This window comes from Oncorhynchus gorbuscha, unplaced genomic scaffold (assembly GCF_021184085.1).
Source record: "Oncorhynchus gorbuscha isolate QuinsamMale2020 ecotype Even-year unplaced genomic scaffold, OgorEven_v1.0 Un_scaffold_2916, whole genome shotgun sequence".
NCBI lineage: Eukaryota > Metazoa > Chordata > Actinopteri > Salmoniformes > Salmonidae > Oncorhynchus > Oncorhynchus gorbuscha.
The window spans coordinates 5,767-24,956 of record NW_025747303.1 but is presented as its reverse complement, the minus strand read 5'-3'; the positions used below and the strand labels follow the sequence as shown (position 1 = coordinate 24,956).

Below are 19,190 nucleotides of genomic sequence, written 5' to 3'. Positions count from 1 at the left end.
AACTTTCCTTCTGCCTCCTGACTAGTCCCAAGATGTCCTGTTTTTTTCCCCAGAAATCCTAGCTGAAGGATTCCAGATTCCCTGCTTACTACACCCTGATTCTGGGAATCATCCAACCAGGATTTCTGGAAAACCAGTGTATTTTTGGGGAAAGTTACCTGAATTTAGCAACCCTACTCTTGACCCTCTTCACACTCCTTCCACTTCCTGTCCTTAACCAGTAGGTGTCACTGTTCAGTCACAGCATTATTATTCAAACATTGGTAGACAAAACAAAAGGGGTGTATTCAAGTGAAGTAAAATATATATAATTTTTAAATATTAATCATTATTGTGTGGATAAACATTCGTTCCAGTAAGACTTCTTCCTCCATAAAACAACAACAGGAACAAAAACAGAACACATCAAATGTAACAAAACACGTGCCGTCCTGTAGCGAGACACTGTGATTACGTCTCAAATGGCACCCTATTCCCTACATAGTACACTACTTTTGACCAGAGACCTATAGACACTGGTCGCACCCTGTTCCCAAGATAGTGCACTACTTTTGAACACATATGGGTCTGCTACAGGTTGGTCCCAACAGGAAGTGCCAAAGCCATAAGCCCCACTCCTAGAAGCCCCACTCAGTCCTTGATAAGAGACCCCCAGGGCAAAGCATCCTGGGTAAAGCGCAGAGGAAGGAGTACCGTTGATCCGTGACGTCATCAAAGCACCTCAATGGCGTTCTAGAACAGTTGATATCAACACTGACATTCCATTGCATTAGAGGGTGAGGTTCTGTCTCAATGACATTCTAGAACAGTTCTAGAACTCTAGACTCACTTCCGTGATGTTCAGTGATCTGGTCCATTCCATTCCAGAGTGAGAGCTGTACACTAGCACATTGAAACCCCATTGAAAGCTGAAAGCTGGGATACAAGCCTGGTGACCTAGGGAGACTGTGCTGGGCAGGGACACATTCATTAGTGCATGCTGTAGCTAACTGCAGCAAAACTTTTTGCAACAGAACAGGTTTTGCACAAAAAAAAAAGAACAGTTTGTTGGACAAGTTCAGTTAGTCCTTCCACGTTTCAGCCAGTTTAGCACCATTCGGTGTCTAGTGAACACGACCCTGATAGATATGGAGGGAGGGGTTGATGAGGTGTGGGGCTAGGGCGGAGTTCACAGAATAATTTTGGGTCCTGGTCCGAAGTCTAACATCTTCACCATTCTGTAACACACAACAGAAACAGATTACTTTAACAGCACACTACGACTTAACAGAATGTTTCAGACTTCAACTCAGGCTATTTTCAGCCATTTTGTTAGGACTCCATCCCAGGCTATTTTCAGACTGTCCTTCCCCAATAGGCCTTGTAGGATCATCATCGTTCATTAATATCATGTAGACTCCTGAATCAGCTTTAGATTTGTTCATTAATATCATGTAGACTCCTGAATCAGCTTTAGATTTGTTCATTAGGTTGTAGACTCCTGAATCAGCTTTAGATTTGTTCATTAATATCATGTAGACTCCTGAATCAGCTTTAGATTTGTTCATTAGGTTGTAGACTCCTGAATCAGCTTTAGATTTGTTCATTAATATCATGTAGACTCCTGAATCAGCTTTAGATTTGTTCATTAATATCATGTAGACTCCTGAATCAGCTTTAGATTTGTTCATTAATATCATGTAGACTCCTGAATCAGCTTTAGATTTGTTCATTAATATCATGTAGACTCCTGAATCAGCTTTAGATTTGTTCATTAATATCATGTAGACTCCTGAATCAGCTTTAGATTTGTTCATTAATATCATGTAGACTCCTGAATCAGCTTTAGATTTGTTCATTAGGTTGTAGACTCCTGAATCAGCTTTAGATTTGTTCATTAGGTTGTAGGCTACTGAATCAGCTTTAGATTTGTTCATTAGGTTGTAGACTCCTGAATCAGCTTTAGATTTGTTCATTAGGTTGTAGACTACTGAATCAGCTTTAGATTTGTTCATTAGGTTGTAGACTACTGAATCAGCTTTAGATTTGTTCATTAGGTTGTAGACTCCTGAATCAGCTTTAGATTTGTTCATTAGGTTGTAGACTCCTGAATCAGCTTTAGATTTGTTCATTAGGTTGTAGACTCCTGAATCAGCTTTAGATTTGTTCATTAATATCATGTAGACTCCTGAATCAGCTTTAGATTTGTTCATTAATATTGTAGGCTACTGAATCAGCTTTAGATTTGTTCATTAATATCATGTAGACTCCTGAATCAGCTTTAGATTTGTTCATTAATATCATGTAGACTCCTGAATCAGCTTTAGATTTGTTCATTAATATCATGTAGACTCCTGAATCAGCTTTAGATTTGTTCATTAGGTTGTAGGCTACTGAATCAGCTTTAGATTTGTTCATTAATATCATGTAGACTCCTGAATCAGCTTTAGATTTGTTCATTAATATCATGTAGACTCCTGAATCAGCTTTAGATTTGTTCATTAGGTTGTAGACTCCTGAATCAGCTTTAGATTTGTTCATTAATATCATGTAGACTACTGAATCAGCTTTAGATTTGTTCATTAATATTGTAGACTCCTGAATCAGCTTTAGATTTGTTCATTAGGTTGTAGACTCCTGAATCAGCTTTAGATTTGTTCATTAATTGTAGACTCCTGAATCAGCTTTAGATTTGTTCATTAATATCATGTAGACTCCTGAATCAGCTTTAGATTTGTTCATTAGGTTGTAGACTCCTGAATCAGCTTTAGATTTGTTCATTAGGTTGTAGGCTACTGAATCAGCTTTAGATTTGTTCATTAATATTGTAGACTCCTGAATCAGCTTTAGATTTGTTCATTAGGTTGTAGACTCCTGAATCAGCTTTAGATTTGTTCATTAGGTTGTAGACTCCTGAATCAGCTTTAGATTTGTTCATTAGGTTGTAGGCTCCTGAATCAGCTTTAGATTTGTTCATTAATTGTAGACTCCTGAATCAGCTTTAGATTTGTTCATTAATTGTAGACTCCTGAATCAGCTTTAGATTTGTTCATTAGGTTGTAGACTCCTGAATCAGCTTTAGATTTGTTCATTAGGTTGTAGGCTCCTGAATCAGCTTTAGATTTGTTCATTAGGTTGTAGACTCCTGAATCAGCTTTAGATTTGTTCATTAGGTTGTAGACTCCTGAATCAGCTTTAGATTTGTTCATTAATATTGTAGACTCCTGAATCAGCTTTAGATTTGTTCATTAGGTTGTAGGCTCCTGAATCAGCTTTAGATTTGTTCATTAGGTTGTAGACTCCTGAATCAGCTTTAGATTTGTTCATTAGGTTGTAGACTCCTGAATCAGCTTTAGATTTGTTCATTAATATTGTAGACTCCTGAATCAGCTTTAGATTTGTTCATTAGGTTGTAGACTCCTGAATCAGCTTTAGATTTGTTCATTAATATTGTAGACTCCTGAATCAGCTTTAGATTTGTTCATTAATATTGTAGGCTACTGAATCAGCTTTAGATTTGTTCATTAGGTTGTAGACTCCTGAATCAGCTTTAGATTTGTTCATTAATTATAGACTCCTGAATCAGCTTTAGATTTGTTCATTAATATTGTAGACTCCTGAATCAGCTTTAGATTTGTTCATTAGGTTGTAGGCTACTGAATCAGCTTTAGATTTGTTCATTAATATTGTAGACTACTGAATCAGCTTTAGATTTGTTCATTAGGTTGTAGACTACTGAATCAGCTTTAGATTTGTTCATTAGGTTGTAGACTCCTGAATCAGCTTTAGATTTGTTCATTAATATCATGTAGACTCCTGAATCATCTTTAGATTTGTTCATTAGGTTGTAGACTCCTGAATCAGCTTTAGATTTGTTCATTAGGTTGTAGGCTACTGAATCAGCTTTAGATTTGTTCATTAGGTTGTAGACTCCTGAATCAGCTTTAGATTTGTTCATTAATATCATGTAGACTCCTGAATCAGCTTTAGATTTGTTCATTAGGTTGTAGACTCCTGAATCAGCTTTAGATTTGTTCATTAGGTTGTAGACTCCTGAATCAGCTTTAGATTTGTTCATTAGGTTGTAGACTCCTGAATCAGCTTTAGATTTGTTCATTAGGTTGTAGGCTACTGAATCAGCTTTAGATTTGTTCATTAGGTTGTAGGCTACTGAATCAGCTTTAGATTTGTTCATTAGGTTGTAGGCTACTGAATCAGCTTTAGATTTGTTCATTAGGTTGTAGACTCCTGAATCAGCTTTAGATTTGTTCATTAATATCATGTAGACTCCTGAATCATCTTTAGATTTGTTCATTAGGTTGTAGACTCCTGAATCAGCTTTAGATTTGTTCATTAGGTTGTAGGCTACTGAATCAGCTTTAGATTTGTTCATTAGGTTGTAGACTCCTGAATCAGCTTTAGATTTGTTCATTAATATCATGTAGACTCCTGAATCAGCTTTAGATTTGTTCATTAGGTTGTAGACTCCTGAATCAGCTTTAGATTTGTTCATTAGGTTGTAGACTCCTGAATCAGCTTTAGATTTGTTCATTAGGTTGTAGACTCCTGAATCAGCTTTAGATTTGTTCATTAGGTTGTAGGCTACTGAATCAGCTTTAGATTTGTTCATTAGGTTGTAGGCTACTGAATCAGCTTTAGATTTGTTCATTAGGTTGTAGACTCCTGAATCAGCTTTAGATTTGTTCATTAGGTTGTAGACTCCTGAATCAGCTTTAGATTTGTTCATTAGGTTGTAGACTCCTGAATCAGCTTTAGATTTGTTCATTAGGTTGTAGACTCCTGAATCAGCTTTAGATTTGTTCATTAGGTTGTAGACTCCTGAATCAGCTTTAGATTTGTTCATTAGGTTGTAGACTCCTGAATCAGCTTTAGATTTGTTCATTAGGTTGTAGGCTACTGAATCAGCTTTAGATTTGTTCATTAGGTTGTAGACTCCTGAATCAGCTTTAGATTTGTTCATTAGGTTGTAGACTCCTGAATCAGCTTTAGATTTGTTCATTAGGTTGTAGACTCCTGAATCAGCTTTAGATTTGTTCATTAGGTTGTAGGCTCCTGAATCAGCTTTAGATTTGTTCATTAGGTTGTAGGCTACTGAATCAGCTTTAGATTTGTTCATTAGGTTGTAGGCTACTGAATCAGCTTTAGATTTGTTCATTAGGTTGTAGGCTACTGAATCAGCTTTAGATTTGTTCATTAGTTTGTAGACTCCTGAATCAGCTTTAGATTTGTTCATTAGGTTGTAGGCTACTGAATCAGCTTTAGATTTGTTCATTAGGTTGTAGGCTCCTGAATCAGCTTTAGATTTGTTCATTAATATCATGTAGACTCCTGAATCATCTTTAGATTTGTTCATTAGGTTGTAGACTCCTGAATCAGCTTTAGATTTGTTCATTAGGTTGTAGGCTACTGAATCAGCTTTAGATTTGTTCATTAGGTTGTAGACTCCTGAATCAGCTTTAGATTTGTTCATTAATATCATGTAGACTCCTGAATCAGCTTTAGATTTGTTCATTAGGTTGTAGACTCCTGAATCAGCTTTAGATTTGTTCATTAGGTTGTAGACTCCTGAATCAGCTTTAGATTTGTTCATTAGGTTGTAGACTCCTGAATCAGCTTTAGATTTGTTCATTAGGTTGTAGACTCCGACATTACGATTAATGACATTTTTTTTATTTGTATGTTTTGGTCTTCAGTGTCCATTTTATTCTCTGATGGGCCGTCGTGTGCTGGGCCGTCGGGTTCCAGTTTAATGTGCTGGGCTGTCGTGTGCTGGGCTGTCGGGTTCCAGTTTAATGTGCTGGGCCGTCGGGTTCCAGTTTAATGTGCTGGGCTGTCGGGTTCCAGTTTAATGTGCTGGGCTGTCGGGTTCCAGTTTAATGCGCTGGGCTGTCGGGTTCCAGTTTAATGTGCTGGGCCGTCGGGTTCCAGTTTAATGTGCTGGGCTGTCGGGTTCCAGTTTAATGTGCTGGGCTGTCGGGTTCCAGTTTAATGTAATGCAAACTACACAGATCAGCATGTAGATCCCTGACAGAGTAAATGTCTGTTACAAACTACACAGAGCAGCATGTAGAAATGGTCAAGTCATTGGTTGAGTAACAAATGGCACACTATTCCCTAGTTACTAACTAACCAGGGCCTATAGGATTAGATCCCTGACAGAGGAAATGTCTGTTACAAACTACACAGATCACATGTAGATCCAGGGCCTAAATGGATTAGGGTGCCATATGGGACCCTATTCCAAACTGCACTACTATTAACCAGGGCCTATATGGATTAGGGTGCCATATGGGACCCTATTCCCTAGTGCACTACTATTAACCAGGGCCTAGAATGGATTATTGGTGCCATATGGGACCCTATTCCCTAGTGCACTACTATTAACCAGGGCCTATATGGATTAGGGTGCCATATGGGACCCTATTCCCTAGTGCACTACTATTAACCAGGGCCTATATGGATTAGGGTGCCATATGGGACCCTATTCCCTAGTGCACTACTATTAACCAGGGCCTATATGGATTAGGGTGCCATATGGGACCCTATTCCCTAGTGCACTACTATTAACCAGGGCCTATAGGGATTAGGGTGCCATATGGGACCCTATTCCCTAGTGCACTACTATTAACCAGGGCCTATAGGGATTAGGGTGTCATATGGGACCCTATTCCCTAGTGCACTACTATTAACCAGGGCCTATAGGGATTAGGGTGCCATATGGGACCCTATTCCCTAGTGCACTACTATTAACCAGGGCCTATAGGGATTAGGGTGCCATATGGGACCCTATTCCCTAGTGCACTACTATTAACCAGGGCCTATAGGGATTAGGGTGTCATATGGGACCCTATTCCCTAGTGCACTACTATTAACCAGGGCCTATAGGGATTAGGGTGCCATATGGGACCCTATTCCCTAGTGCACTACTATTAACCAGGGCCTATAGGGATTAGGGTGTCATATGGGACCCTATTCCCTAGTGCACTACTATTAACCAGGGCCTATAGGGATTAGGGTGCCATATGGGATGCAGTCATTGAGCTAGTCGTAGAGCCAGCTATAGTTGACCCCCTCACCCTTTCTCGTAGAGTCCGTTGGTGGTGGACGGTGTGTCAGAAGAAGTGCCTCTCTGGATGGGTGGCGCCCCCTGTCCCCCAGAGAGGGTACTGCGACCAGGAGACTGTTCATAGACAAACTCCCTACAGGACGCTAGTTTAGACTCCAGGTTCTGAAACCACAGGCACGGATGGATGCAGGCCGCAGGGCACACACACAGTTATGTGTTTGTGATGTTGTGATCAGAGGGGGGAAGAAAGAACAGTCGTGATCAGAGGGGGGGGGGGAACAGACAGACAGAACAGTGTTGTGATATACATGAATGTGTTGTGATCAGAGAGGAAGACGGAACAGTGTTGTGGTCAGAGAGGAAGACGGAACAGTGTTGTGGTCAGAGAGGAAGACAGAACAGTGTTGTGGTCAGAGAGGAAGACGGAACAGTGTTGTGGTCAGAGAGGAAGACAGAACAGTGTTGTGGTCAGAGAGGAAGACGGAACAGTGTTGTGGTCAGAGAGGAAGACGGAACAGTGTTGTGGTCAGAGAGGAAGACGGAACAGTGTTGTGGTCAGAGAGGAAGACAGAACAGTGTTGTGGTCAGAGAGGAAGACAGAACAGTGTTGTGGTCAGAGAGGAAGACAGAACAGTGTTGTGGTCAGAGAGGAAGACAGAACAGTGTTGTGGTCAGAGAGGAAGACAGAACAGTGTTGTGGTCAGAGAGGAAGACAGAACAGTGTTGTGGTCAGAGAGGAAGACAGAACAGTGTTGTGGTCAGAGAGGAAGACAGAACAGTGTTGTGGTCAGAGAGGAAGATGGAAGACAGAACAGTGTTGTGGTCAGAGAGGAAGACAGAACAGTGTTGTGGTCAGAGAGGAAGACAGAACAGTGTTGTGGTCAGAGAGGAAGACAGAACAGTGTTGTGGTCAGAGAGGAAGACGGAACAGTGTTGTGGTCAGAGAGGAAGACGGAACAGTGTTGTGGTCAGAGAGGAAGATGGAGAGAACAGAACAGTGTTGTGTTACAGCTGTACGAGGAAACAGATGTTAAACCCCGAACAGAACCCCCTGCCCCACCTGTATGAGGGAGGCAGTAGAGCAGTGTGGTGACAGAACCCCCTGCCCCACCTGTATGAGGGAGGCAGTAGAGGAAGACGGAACAGTGTTGTGGTCAGACAGTGTTGTGGGAGGCAGTAGAGGAGGGGACGAGACAGAACCCCCTGAACAGTGTTGTGGTCAGAGAGCAGGGGTGTTGTGAGACAGAACAGAACCCCAGTGTTGTGGGGAGGCAGTAGAGCAGGGGTGGCAGACAGAACACCCTGCCCCACCTGTTGTGGGAGGCAGAGAGCAGGGACTCAGAATTCCCCAGTGCCCCTTTCTTAATGTCACTTGAATTGAATATAGGCTCTTCAATAAACACCAGCTTGATGTTGGTTTAATCTGAACATGTGTTTTGAAGCTCATTTCAAGTCATTCTACATAGTTTAACAAAACTTAGGAGGCTATTTAATGATAATAATAGATTTAGAAAATAAAGTCTAGACCTGATATCCCCAAACTATGTAGAATGACTTGAAATGAGCTTCAAAACAACAAACAATGTTTTTATTAGAACAATTATGTTTTATTAGATTTATTTATATTAACCCTCAATTTAATTATACATACTCTTTTAAAGAAAGTGATTAGATCAATTGATAGCGACAGTCACATTGTATGAGATGACTTTCCCAACAAAATCCAATTTCTCTGACTCCTCCACTTTAGAAGGTCGTAGCTCAGCTTCTGAATGGCATAGCGACAAACCAATATATGCCCATGTACATCAGGACCAGTCATCCTCTGCCATTTTACCGCTTGCTGCTAGCCCCGTTTGACCCCACCTGCTAGCCCAGGGAGGCAGTAGCTAGCCCAAAGCGTTTGACCGCCTGCTGCTAGCCCAAAGCGTTGAGGGAGGCAGCTGCAGGGGTACGCAGACAGAACGTTTGACCGCCTGCCTAGCCCAAAGCGTTTGACCGCCTGTTGCTAGGCAGTAGAGCAGGGCCTGTTGCTAGCCCAAACCCCTGCCCCACATGTTGAGGGCGTTTGACCGCCTGGCAGTAAAGCATTTGACCGCCTGTTGCTAGCCCAAAGCATTTGACCGCCTGTTGCCCCAAAGCATTTGACCGCCTGTTGCTAGCCCAAAGCATTTGACCGCCTGTTGCTAGCCCAAAGCATTTGACCAGCCCAAAGCATTTGACCGCCTGTTGCTAGCCCAAAGCATTTGACACCCTGTTGCTAGCCCCACCTGTTGCTAGCCCAAAGCGTTTGACCGCCTGTTGCTAGCCCAGGGTTTGACCGCCTGCTGCTAGCCCAAAGCGTTTGACCGCCTGCTGCTAGCCCAAAAACACCAGCGTTTGACCGCCTGCTGCTAGCCCAAAGCGTTTGACCGCCTGCTGCTAGCCTTTCAATAAAAAGCGTTTGACCGCCTGATGCTAGCCCAAAGCGTTTGACCGCCTGTTGCTAGCCCAAAGCGTTTGACCGCCTGTTGCTAGCCCAAAGCGTTTGACCGCCTGTTGCTAGCCCAAAGCATTTGACCGCCTGTTGCTAGCCCAAAGCATTTGACCGCCTGTTGCTAATGAAAGCATTTGACCGCCTTTGCTAGCCCAAAGCATTTGACCGCCTGTTGCTAGCCCAAAGCATTTGACCGCCTGTTGCCCAGCCCAAAGCATTTGACCGCCTGTTGCTAGCCCAAAGCATTTGACCGCCTGTTGCTAGCCCAAAGCATTTGACCGCCTGTTGCTAGCCCAAAGCATTTGACCGCCTGTTGCTAGCCCAAAGCATTTGACCGCCTGTTGCTAGCCCAAAGCATTTGACCGCCTGTTGCTAGCCCAAAGCATTTGACCGCCTGTTGCTAGCCCAAAGCATTTGACCGCCTGTTGCTAGCCCAAAGCATTTGACCGCCTGTTGCTAGCCCAAAGCATTTGACCGCCTGTTGCTAGCCCAAAGCATTTGACCGCCTGTTGCTAGCCCAAAGCATTTGACCGCCTGTTGCTAGCCCAAAGCATTTGACCGCCTGTTGCTAGCCCAAAGCATTTGACCGCCTGTTGCTAGCCCAAAGCATTTGACCGCCTGTTGCTAGCCCAAAGCATTTGACCGCCTGTTGCTAGCCCAAAGCATTTGACCGCCTGTTGCTAGCCCAAAGCATTTGACCGCCTGTTGCTAGCCCAAAGCATTTGACCGCCTGTTGCTAGCCCAAAGCATTTGACCGCCTGTTGCTAGCCCAAAGCATTTGACCGCCTGTTGCTAGCCCAAAGCATTTGACCGCCTGTTGCTAGCCCAAAGCATTTGACCGCCTGTTGCTAGCCCAAAGCATTTGACCGCCTGTTGCTAGCCCAAAGCATTTGACCGCCTGTTGCTAGCCCAAAGCATTTGACCGCCTGTTGCTAGCCCAAAGCATTTGACCGCCTGTTGCTAGCCCAAAGCATTTGACCGCCTGTTGCTAGCCCAAAGCATTTGACCGCCTGTTGCTAGCCCAAAGCATTTGACCGCCTGTTGCTAGCCCAAAGCATTTGACCGCCTGTTGCTAGCCCAAAGCATTTGACCGCCTGTTGCTAGCCCAAAGCATTTGACCGCCTGTTGCTAGCCCAAAGCATTTGACCGCCTGTTGCTAGCCCAAAGCATTTGACCGCCTGTTGCTAGCCCAAAGCATTTGACCGCCTGTTGCTAGCCCAAAGCATTTGACCGCCTGTTGCTAGCCCAAAGCATTTGACCGCCTGTTGCTAGCCCAAAGCATTTGACCGCCTGTTGCTAGCCCAAAGCATTTGACCGCCTGTTGCTAGCCCAAAGCATTTGACCGCCTGTTGCTAGCCCAAAGCATTTGACCGCCTGTTGCTAGCCCAAAGCATTTGACCGCCTGTTGCTAGCCCAAAGCATTTGACCGCCTGTTGCTAGCCCAAAGCATTTGACCGCCTGTTGCTAGCCCAAAGCATTTGACCGCCTGTTGCTAGCCCAAAGCATTTGACCGCCTGTTGCTAGCCCAAAGCATTTGACCGCCTGTTGCTAGCCCAAAGCATTTGACCGCCTGTTGCTAGCCCAAAGCATTTGACCGCCTGTTGCTAGCCCAAAGCATTTGACCGCCTGTTGCTAGCCCAAAGCATTTGACCGCCTGTTGCTAGCCCAAAGCATTTGACCGCCTGTTGCTAGCCCAAAGCATTTGACCGCCTGTTGCTAGCCCAAAGCATTTGACCGCCTGTTGCTAGCCCAAAGCATTTGACCGCCTGTTGCTAGCCCAAAGCATTTGACCGCCTGTTGCTAGCCCAAAGCATTTGACCGCCTGTTGCTAGCCCAAAGCATTTGACCGCCTGTTGCTAGCCCAAAGCATTTGACCGCCTGTTGCTAGCCCAAAGCATTTGACCGCCTGTTGCTAGCCCAAAGCATTTGACCGCCTGTTGCTAGCCCAAAGCATTTGACCGCCTGTTGCTAGCCCAAAGCATTTGACCGCCTGTTGCTAGCCCAAAGCATTTGACCGCCTGTTGCTAGCCCAAAGCATTTGACCGCCTGTTGCTAGCCCAAAGCATTTGACCGCCTGTTGCTAGCCCAAAGCATTTGACCGCCTGTTGCTAGCCCAAAGCATTTGACCGCCTGTTGCTAGCCCAAAGCATTTGACCGCTTGTTGCTAGCCCAAAGCATTTGACCGCTTGTTGCTAGCCCAAAGCATTTGACCGCTTGTTGCTAGCCCAAAGCATTTTACCGCTTGTTGCTAGCCCAAAGCATTTTACCACTAGTTGCTAGCCCAAAGCATTTTACCGCTTGCTGCTACTGTAACGGATGTGAAATGGCTAGCTCGTTAGCGGGGTGCGCACTAATAGCATTTTAAATCGGTGACACCACTCGCTCTGAGACTTTGAAGTAGTTGTTCTGCAAGGGTGGCTTTTGTGGAGCGATGGGTAACGACACTTCGAGGGTGACTGTTGTCTGTGTGCAGAGGGTCCCTGGTTAGAGCCCAGGTAGGGGCGAGGAGAGGGACGGAAGCTATACTGTTACACTAGCCTAAAGCATTTTACTGCATTGTTGCTAGCCTAAAGCATTGTACGGCATTGTTGCTAGCCTAAAGCATTGTACGGCATTGTTGCTAGCCTAAAGCATTGTACTGCATTGTTGCTAGCCTAAAGCATTGTACTGCATTGTTGCTAGCCTAAAGCATTTTACTGCATTGTTGCTAGCCTAAAGCATTGTACTGCATTGTTGCTAGCCTAAAGCATTGTACTGCATTGTTGCTAGCCTAAAGCATTGTACTGCATTGTTGCTAGCCTAAAGCATTGTACTGCATTGTTGCTAGCCTAAAGCATTGTACTGCATTGTTGCTAGCCTAAAGCATTGTACTGCATTGTTGCTAGCCTAAAGCATTGTACTGCATTGTTGCTAGCCTAAAGCATTGTACTGCATTGTTGCTAGCCTAAAGCATTGTACTGCATTGTTGCTAGCCTAAAGCATTGTACTGCATTGTTGCTAGCCTAAAGCGTTGTGGATTTATGCATAATTTTAGATCTGTATAAACAAATCACAAACTAAAAAGAAAATAGTAATAATTACCCCTCAAATAAAGGAAAGTCCCGCGCCCCCCCACCAAACGTTGACGACCCATATGGTGGGCACGCCCCTAGGTTGAGAACCCCTGGTGTAGTGTGCAGGTGGGTAGTTGTGTAGTGTGTATGTGTATTAGAATTAGAAGACAATCACCGCAGTCATCTTACCCCGACTTTCCTCAACAGTTCTCCTACGATGTTGAGAGCTGAGATACGTGTCGACGTGGTTAGAGAAGCACCCGATAGGCCATCGCCTGAACACACAATAATAAAAGAGATTCACATCTCCTGGTGTGATCCGGGAATTTAATGAGTACACACATTTTACACATGAACACACACACGGGGGCACTCACCTCTGCTGTAAGATGGTGGGGGGGTGGTGAAGGGGCTTGCTGAGGGGTGGGGGGGTCTGGAGGGCGTGGAGAGGAGGGATGGAGGGAGAGCAGGAGGAGGGGTATGGAGGGATGAGGGCGGTCGTGTTGATGAATGGGAGGTATAGAGGGATGTTTTGTCCTCAGTCTTGTCTGAGGAAGATTCTTTGGTGACAGCGAAGGACGGACGTCTTTCCTGCTTCTGTTGGACAGCCAACTCCTGTCTTAGATCTAAGACACACAGAGAGACAGTAAGAACGCCTGTCCCTTTAGGAGTGACTGATGATGTCATAGCTAGCACAGCTCTGAGGGATCATTCCATCCCTGGTTCAGCCCCCTACGCCTGTGGAGTTAACCAGGCCAACCGGACCGCCAGTTAGCCAGACCAACCGTTAACCAGACCAACCGTTAGCCTGGTTAACGGGACGCCAGTTAACCAGGCCAACCGGACCGCCAGTTAACCAGACCAACCGTTAACCAGACCAACCGTTAACCAGACCAACCGTTAACCAGACCAACCGTTAGCCTGGTTAACGGGACGCCAGTTAACCAGGACAGGACCATTAATTCATAACACAGAGACACATGAACACTGTCCCAGCCTGATGTCTCAGCGTGCTGCACAAGACCCACAAAGCCTTAAATCCTCTTACACCTACAGTTTTATATAGAGCCATAGCTGAATGGAACTCTTTACCAATCCATATATCTCACGAAAAAAGTACAGACCACGTGACCCGACAGGAAATAGTACAGACCACGTGACCCGACAGGAAATAGTAAAGACCACGTGACCCGACAGGAAATAGTAAAGACCACGTGACCCGACAGGAAATAGTAAAGACCACGTGACCCGACAGGAAATAGTAAAGACCACGTGACCCGACAGGAAATAGAAAGCATCAACTGCATGTTAAATGTGTTTCCTGTCAGGTATTTGAATTGTCTACTTGTTAAATGTTTGTAATGTCTTATTAAATTGGTGTTGGACCCCAGGAAGATTAGCTAACATGACGGCGTCGGCTCATGGGGATCCTGATCCTAGACACACCTCTGGCTTCATCCTTCAGTCTCTGAACAGACTCCAGTAGGTCCTCCTTCTCATCCAGCTCGCTCTCCAGGAAGGCATTCCTCTCTATCACGTGGTTCATCCTCTGTTCAAAGTCCTCCAGAGACATGATGGTCGCCCTGATGGAGGGGTGACGGAGGAGGAAAAGGTTTAGGAAGAGTTAGTGTACATCATTAAGAACCATTCTCTATGTAAGAATCCTGCCAGTGAGATGGTGCAGGGAGCACAGAGAGAAAAAGAGGTGCTTATGATATAGGGGGTCTCTCCAGGTCATCGTTAGCCTGCTCCAGTTACACCCCCCTCTTACCTCTTGGATCTCTCCAGGTCATCGTTAGCCTGCTCCAGTTACACCCCCCCTCTTGGATCTCTCCAGGTCATCGTTAGCCTGCTCCAGTTACACCCCCCCCCCTCTTACCTCTTGGATCTCTCCAGGTCATCGTTAGCCTGCTCCAGTTACACCCCCCCTCTTGGATCTCTCCAGGTCATCGTTAGCCTGCTCCAGTTACACCCCCCCCTCTTTACCTCTTGGGTCTCTCCAGGTCATCGTTAGCCTGCTCCAGTTACACCCCCCCCCTTACCTCTTGGGTCTCTCCAGGTCATCATTAGCCTGCTCCAGTTACACCCCCCCTCTTACCTCTTGGGTCTCTCCAGGTCATCGTTAGCCTGCTCCAGTTACACCCCCCTCTTGGGTCTCTCCAGGTCATCGTTAGCCTGCTCCAGTTACACCCCCCCTCTTGGGTCTCTCCAGGTCATCGTTAGCCTGCTCCAGTTACACCCCCCTCTCTGGGTCTCTCCAGGTCATCGTTAGCCTGCTCCAGTTACACCCCCCTCTTACCTCTTGGGTCTCTCCAGGTCATCGTTAGCCTGCTCCAGTTACACCCCCCTCTTGGATCTCTCCAGGTCATCGTTAGCCTGCTCCAGTTACACCCCCCTCTTGGATCTCTCCAGGTCATCGTTAGCCTGCTCCAGTTACACCCCCCTCTTACCTCTTGGGTCTCTCCAGGTCATCATTAGCCTGCTCCAGTTACACCCCCCCTCTTACCTCTTGGGTCTCTCCAGGTCATCGTTAGCCTGCTCCAGTTACACCCCCCTCTTGGGTCTCTCCAGGTCATCGTTAGCCTGCTCCAGTTACACCCCCCCTCTTGGGTCTCTCCAGGTCATCGTTAGCCTGCTCCAGTTACACCCCCCCTCTTGGGTCTCTCCAGGTCATCGTTAGCCTGCTCCAGTTACACCCCCCTCTTACCTCTTGGGTCTCTCCAGGTCATCGTTAGCCTGCTCCAGTTACACCCCCCTCTTGGATCTCTCCAGGTCATCGTTAGCCTGCTCCAGTTACACCCCCCCCTCCCTCCTCTTACCTCTTGGATCTCTCCAGGTCATCGTTAGCCTGCTCCAGTTACACCCCCCCCTCCTCCTCTTGGATCTCTCCAGGTCATCGTTAGCCTGCTCCAGTTACACCCCCCTCCCTCCTCTTGGATCTCTCCAGGTCATCGTTAGCCTGCTCCAGTTACACCCCCCTCTTGGATCTCTCCAGGTCATCGTTAGCCTGCTCCAGTTACACCCCCCTCTTGGATCTCTCCAGGTCATCGTTAGCCTGCTCCAGTTACACCCCCCTCTTGGATCTCTCCAGGTCATCGTTAGCCTGCTCCAGTTACACCCCCCTCCCTCCTCTTACCTCTTGGATCTCTCCAGGTCATCGTTAGCCTGCTCCAGTTACACCCCCCCCTCCTCTTACCTCTTGGGTCTCTCCAGGTCATCGTTAGCCTGCTCCAGTTACACCCCCCTCTTACCTCTTGGGTCTCTCCAGGTCATCGTTAGCCTGCTCCAGTTACACCCCCCCTTCTTACCTCTTGGGTCTCTCCAGGTCATCGTTAGCCTGCTCCAGTTACACCCCCCTCTTACCTCTTGGGTCTCTCCAGGTCATCGTTAGCCTGCTCCAGTTACACCCCCCCCCTCTTACCTCTTGGGTCTCTCCAGGTCATCGTTAGCCTGCTCCAGTTACACCCCCCCCTCTTACCTCTTGGGTCTCTCCAGGTCATCGTTAGCCTGCTCCAGTTACACCCCCCCTTCTTGGATCTCTCCAGGTCATCGTTAGCCTGCTCCAGTTACACCCCCCCCCCTCTTACCTCTTGGGTCTCTCCAGGTCATCGTTAGCCTGCTCCAGTTACACCCCCCCCTCTTACCTCTTGGGTCTCTCCAGGTCATCGTTAGCCTGCTCCAGTTACACCCCCCCCTCTCTACCTCTTGGGTCTCTCCAGGTCATCGTTAGCCTGCTCCAGTTACACCCCCCCCTCCCCTCCTCTTGGATCTCTCCAGGTCATCGTTAGCCTGCTCCAGTTACACCCCCTCCCTCCTCTTGGATCTCTCCAGGTCATCGTTAGCCTGCTCCAGTTACACCCCCCCTCCCTCTCTTGGATCTCTCCAGGTCATCGTTAGCCTGCTCCAGTTACACCCCCCCTCCTCTTACCTCTTGGGTCTCTCCAGGTCATCGTTAGCCTGCTCCAGTTACACCCCCCCTCTTACCTCTTGGATCTCTCCAGGTCATCGTTAGCCTGCTCCAGTTACACCCCCCCCTCTTACCTCTTGGGTCTCTCCAGGTCATCGTTAGCCTGCTCCAGTTACACCCCCCCTCTCTTACCTCTTGGGTCTCTCCAGGTCATCGTTAGCCTGCTCCAGTTACACCCCCCTCTTACCTCTTGGGTCTCTCCAGGTCATCGTTAGCCTGCTCCAGTTACACCCCCCCTCTTACCTCTTGGGTCTCTCCAGGTCATCGTTAGCCTGCTCCAGTTACACCCCCCTCTCTTACCTCTTGGGTCTCTCCAGGTCATCGTTAGCCTGCTCCAGTTACACCCCCCTCTCCTCTTACCTCTTGGGTCTCTCCAGGTCATCGTTAGCCTGCTCCAGTTACACCCCCCCCCTTCTTGGATCTCTCCAGGTCATCGTTAGCCTGCTCCAGTTACACCCCCCCCCTCCTCTTACCTCTTGGGTCTCTCCAGGTCATCGTTAGCCTGCTCCAGTTACACCCCCCCTCCTCTTACCTCTTGGGTCTCTCCAGGTCATCGTTAGCCTGCTCCAGTTACACCCCCCCTTACCTCTTGGGTCTCTCCAGGTCATCGTTAGCCTGCTCCAGTTACACCCCCCCTCCCTCCTCTTGGATCTCTCCAGGTCATCGTTAGCCTGCTCCAGTTACACCCCCCCTCCCTCCTCTTGGATCTCTCCAGGTCATCGTTAGCCTGCTCCAGTTACACCCCCCTCCTCTTACCTCTTGGGTCTCTCCAGGTCATCGTTAGCCTGCTCCAGTTACATCCCCCCCCCCTCTTACCTCTTGGGTCTCTCCAGGTCATCGTTAGCCTGCTCCAGTTACACCCCCCCCTCCCCTTACCTCTTGGATCTCTCCAGGTCATCGTTAGCCTGCTCCAGTTACACCCCCCCCTCTTACCTCTTGGGTCTCTCCAGGTCATCGTTAGCCTGCTCCAGTTACACCCCCCTCCCTCCCTCCTCTTACCTCTTGGATCTCTCCAGGTCATCGTTAGCCTGCTCCAGTTACACCCCCCTCTTCTTGGATCTCTCCAGGTCATCGTTAGCCTGCTCCAGTTACACCCCCCCCTCCCTCCTCTTACCTCTTGGGTCTCTCCAGGTCCTGGTCCTCCAGTTACACCACCCCTCCCTCCTCTTACCTCTTGGGTCTCTCCCTCATCCAGTTACCCCAGTTACACCCCCTCTTCTTGGGTCTCTCCAGGTCATCGTTAGCCTGCTCCAGTTACACCCCCTCCCTCCTCTTACCTCTGGTCTCTCCAGGTCATCGTTAGCCTGCTCCAGTTACACCCCCAACCTCTTGGGTCTCCAGGTCATCGTTAGCCTGCTCCAGTTACACCCCCCTCTTCTTGGGTCTCTCCAGGTCATCCCCTGCTCCAGTTACACCCCCTCCCTCCTCTTACCTCTTGGGTCTCTCCAGGTCATCGTTAGCCTGCTCCAGTTACACCACCCCCTCCCTCCTCTTACCTCTGGATCTCTCCAGGTCATCGTTAGCCTGCTCCAGTTACACCCCCCCTCTCCCTCCTCTTACCTCTTGGGTCTCTCCAGGTCATCGTTAGCCTGCTCCAGTTACACCCCAACCCCTCTTACCTCTTGGGTCTCTCCAGGTCATCGTTAGCCTGCTCCAGTTACACCCCCCTCTTACCTCTGGGTCTCTCCAGGTCATCGTTAGCCTGGTCCAGTTACCCCCCTCCCTCCTCTTACCTCTTGGATCTCCCAGGTCATGGTCCTCCTGCTCCAGCTCTCTGATGTATTTATGGAGCTGGTCTCTGATGGCCGTGGTCTCAGCCAGGTCTTCTTCCAGAGTAGAGATCTGACGGTACGCCTCCGAGTGCTGGCTTTCATACTTCTCCTGGAGGGGAGGGGAGGGGGGGAAGAAGTGGTCAACAGTAGTACACTGTTGTGTTTCTCAACTCCTACAGTACCCCCCCAACCCTGGTCCTCCAGTACCCCCCAACCCTGGTCCTCCAGTATCCCCCCAACCCTGGTCCTCCAGTACACCCCAACCCTGGTCCTCCAGTACCCCCAACCCTGGTCCTCCAGTACCCCCAACCCTGGTCCTCCAGTACCCCCAACCCTGGTCCTCCAGTACCCCCAACCCTGGTCCTCCAGTACCCCCAACCCTGGTCCTCCAGTACCCCCCAACCCTGGTCCTCCAGTACACCCCAACCCTGGTCCTCCAGTACCCCCAATCCTGGTCCTCCAGTACCCCCAACCCTGGTCCTCCAGTACCCCCCAACCCTGGTCCTCCAGTACACCCCAACCCTGGTCCTCCAGTATCCCCCAACAGCCCAACCCTGGTCCTCCAGTACCACCAACCCTGGTCCTCCAGTACCCCCAACCATGGTCCTCCAGTATCCACCAACCCTGGTCCCCCAGTATCCACCAACCCTGGTCCCCCAGTACCCACCAACCCTGGTCCCCAGTACGCCCCAACCCTGGTCCTCCAGTATCCCCAACAGTGTTTCCCAACCCTGGTCCTCCAGTATCCCCCAACCCTGGTCCTCCAATATCCCCCAACCCTGGTCCTCCAATATCCCCCAACCCTGGTCCTCCAGTACCCCCCCCAACCCTGGTCCTCCAGTACCCCCAACCCTGG

At 48.0% G+C, this 19,190-nt stretch overlaps 1 protein-coding gene across 1 annotated transcript; it reads right to left on the bottom strand.

Annotated features, from left to right (window-relative positions):
- Window positions 1-1,037: 1,037 nt before the first annotated feature.
- On the bottom strand, window positions 1,038-18,443 carry LOC124027061 (nuclear distribution protein nudE homolog 1-like; the record flags this gene model as incomplete). Its single annotated transcript, XM_046339612.1, has 7 exons — window positions 1,038-1,217; window positions 7,077-7,228; window positions 12,785-12,870; window positions 12,973-13,221; window positions 14,042-14,178; window positions 17,562-17,601; window positions 18,296-18,443. Coding segments are annotated over 7 exons (861 nt in total), but the record flags the coding sequence as incomplete, so codon positions are not given.
- Between the last annotated feature and the right edge of the window lie 747 nt (window positions 18,444-19,190).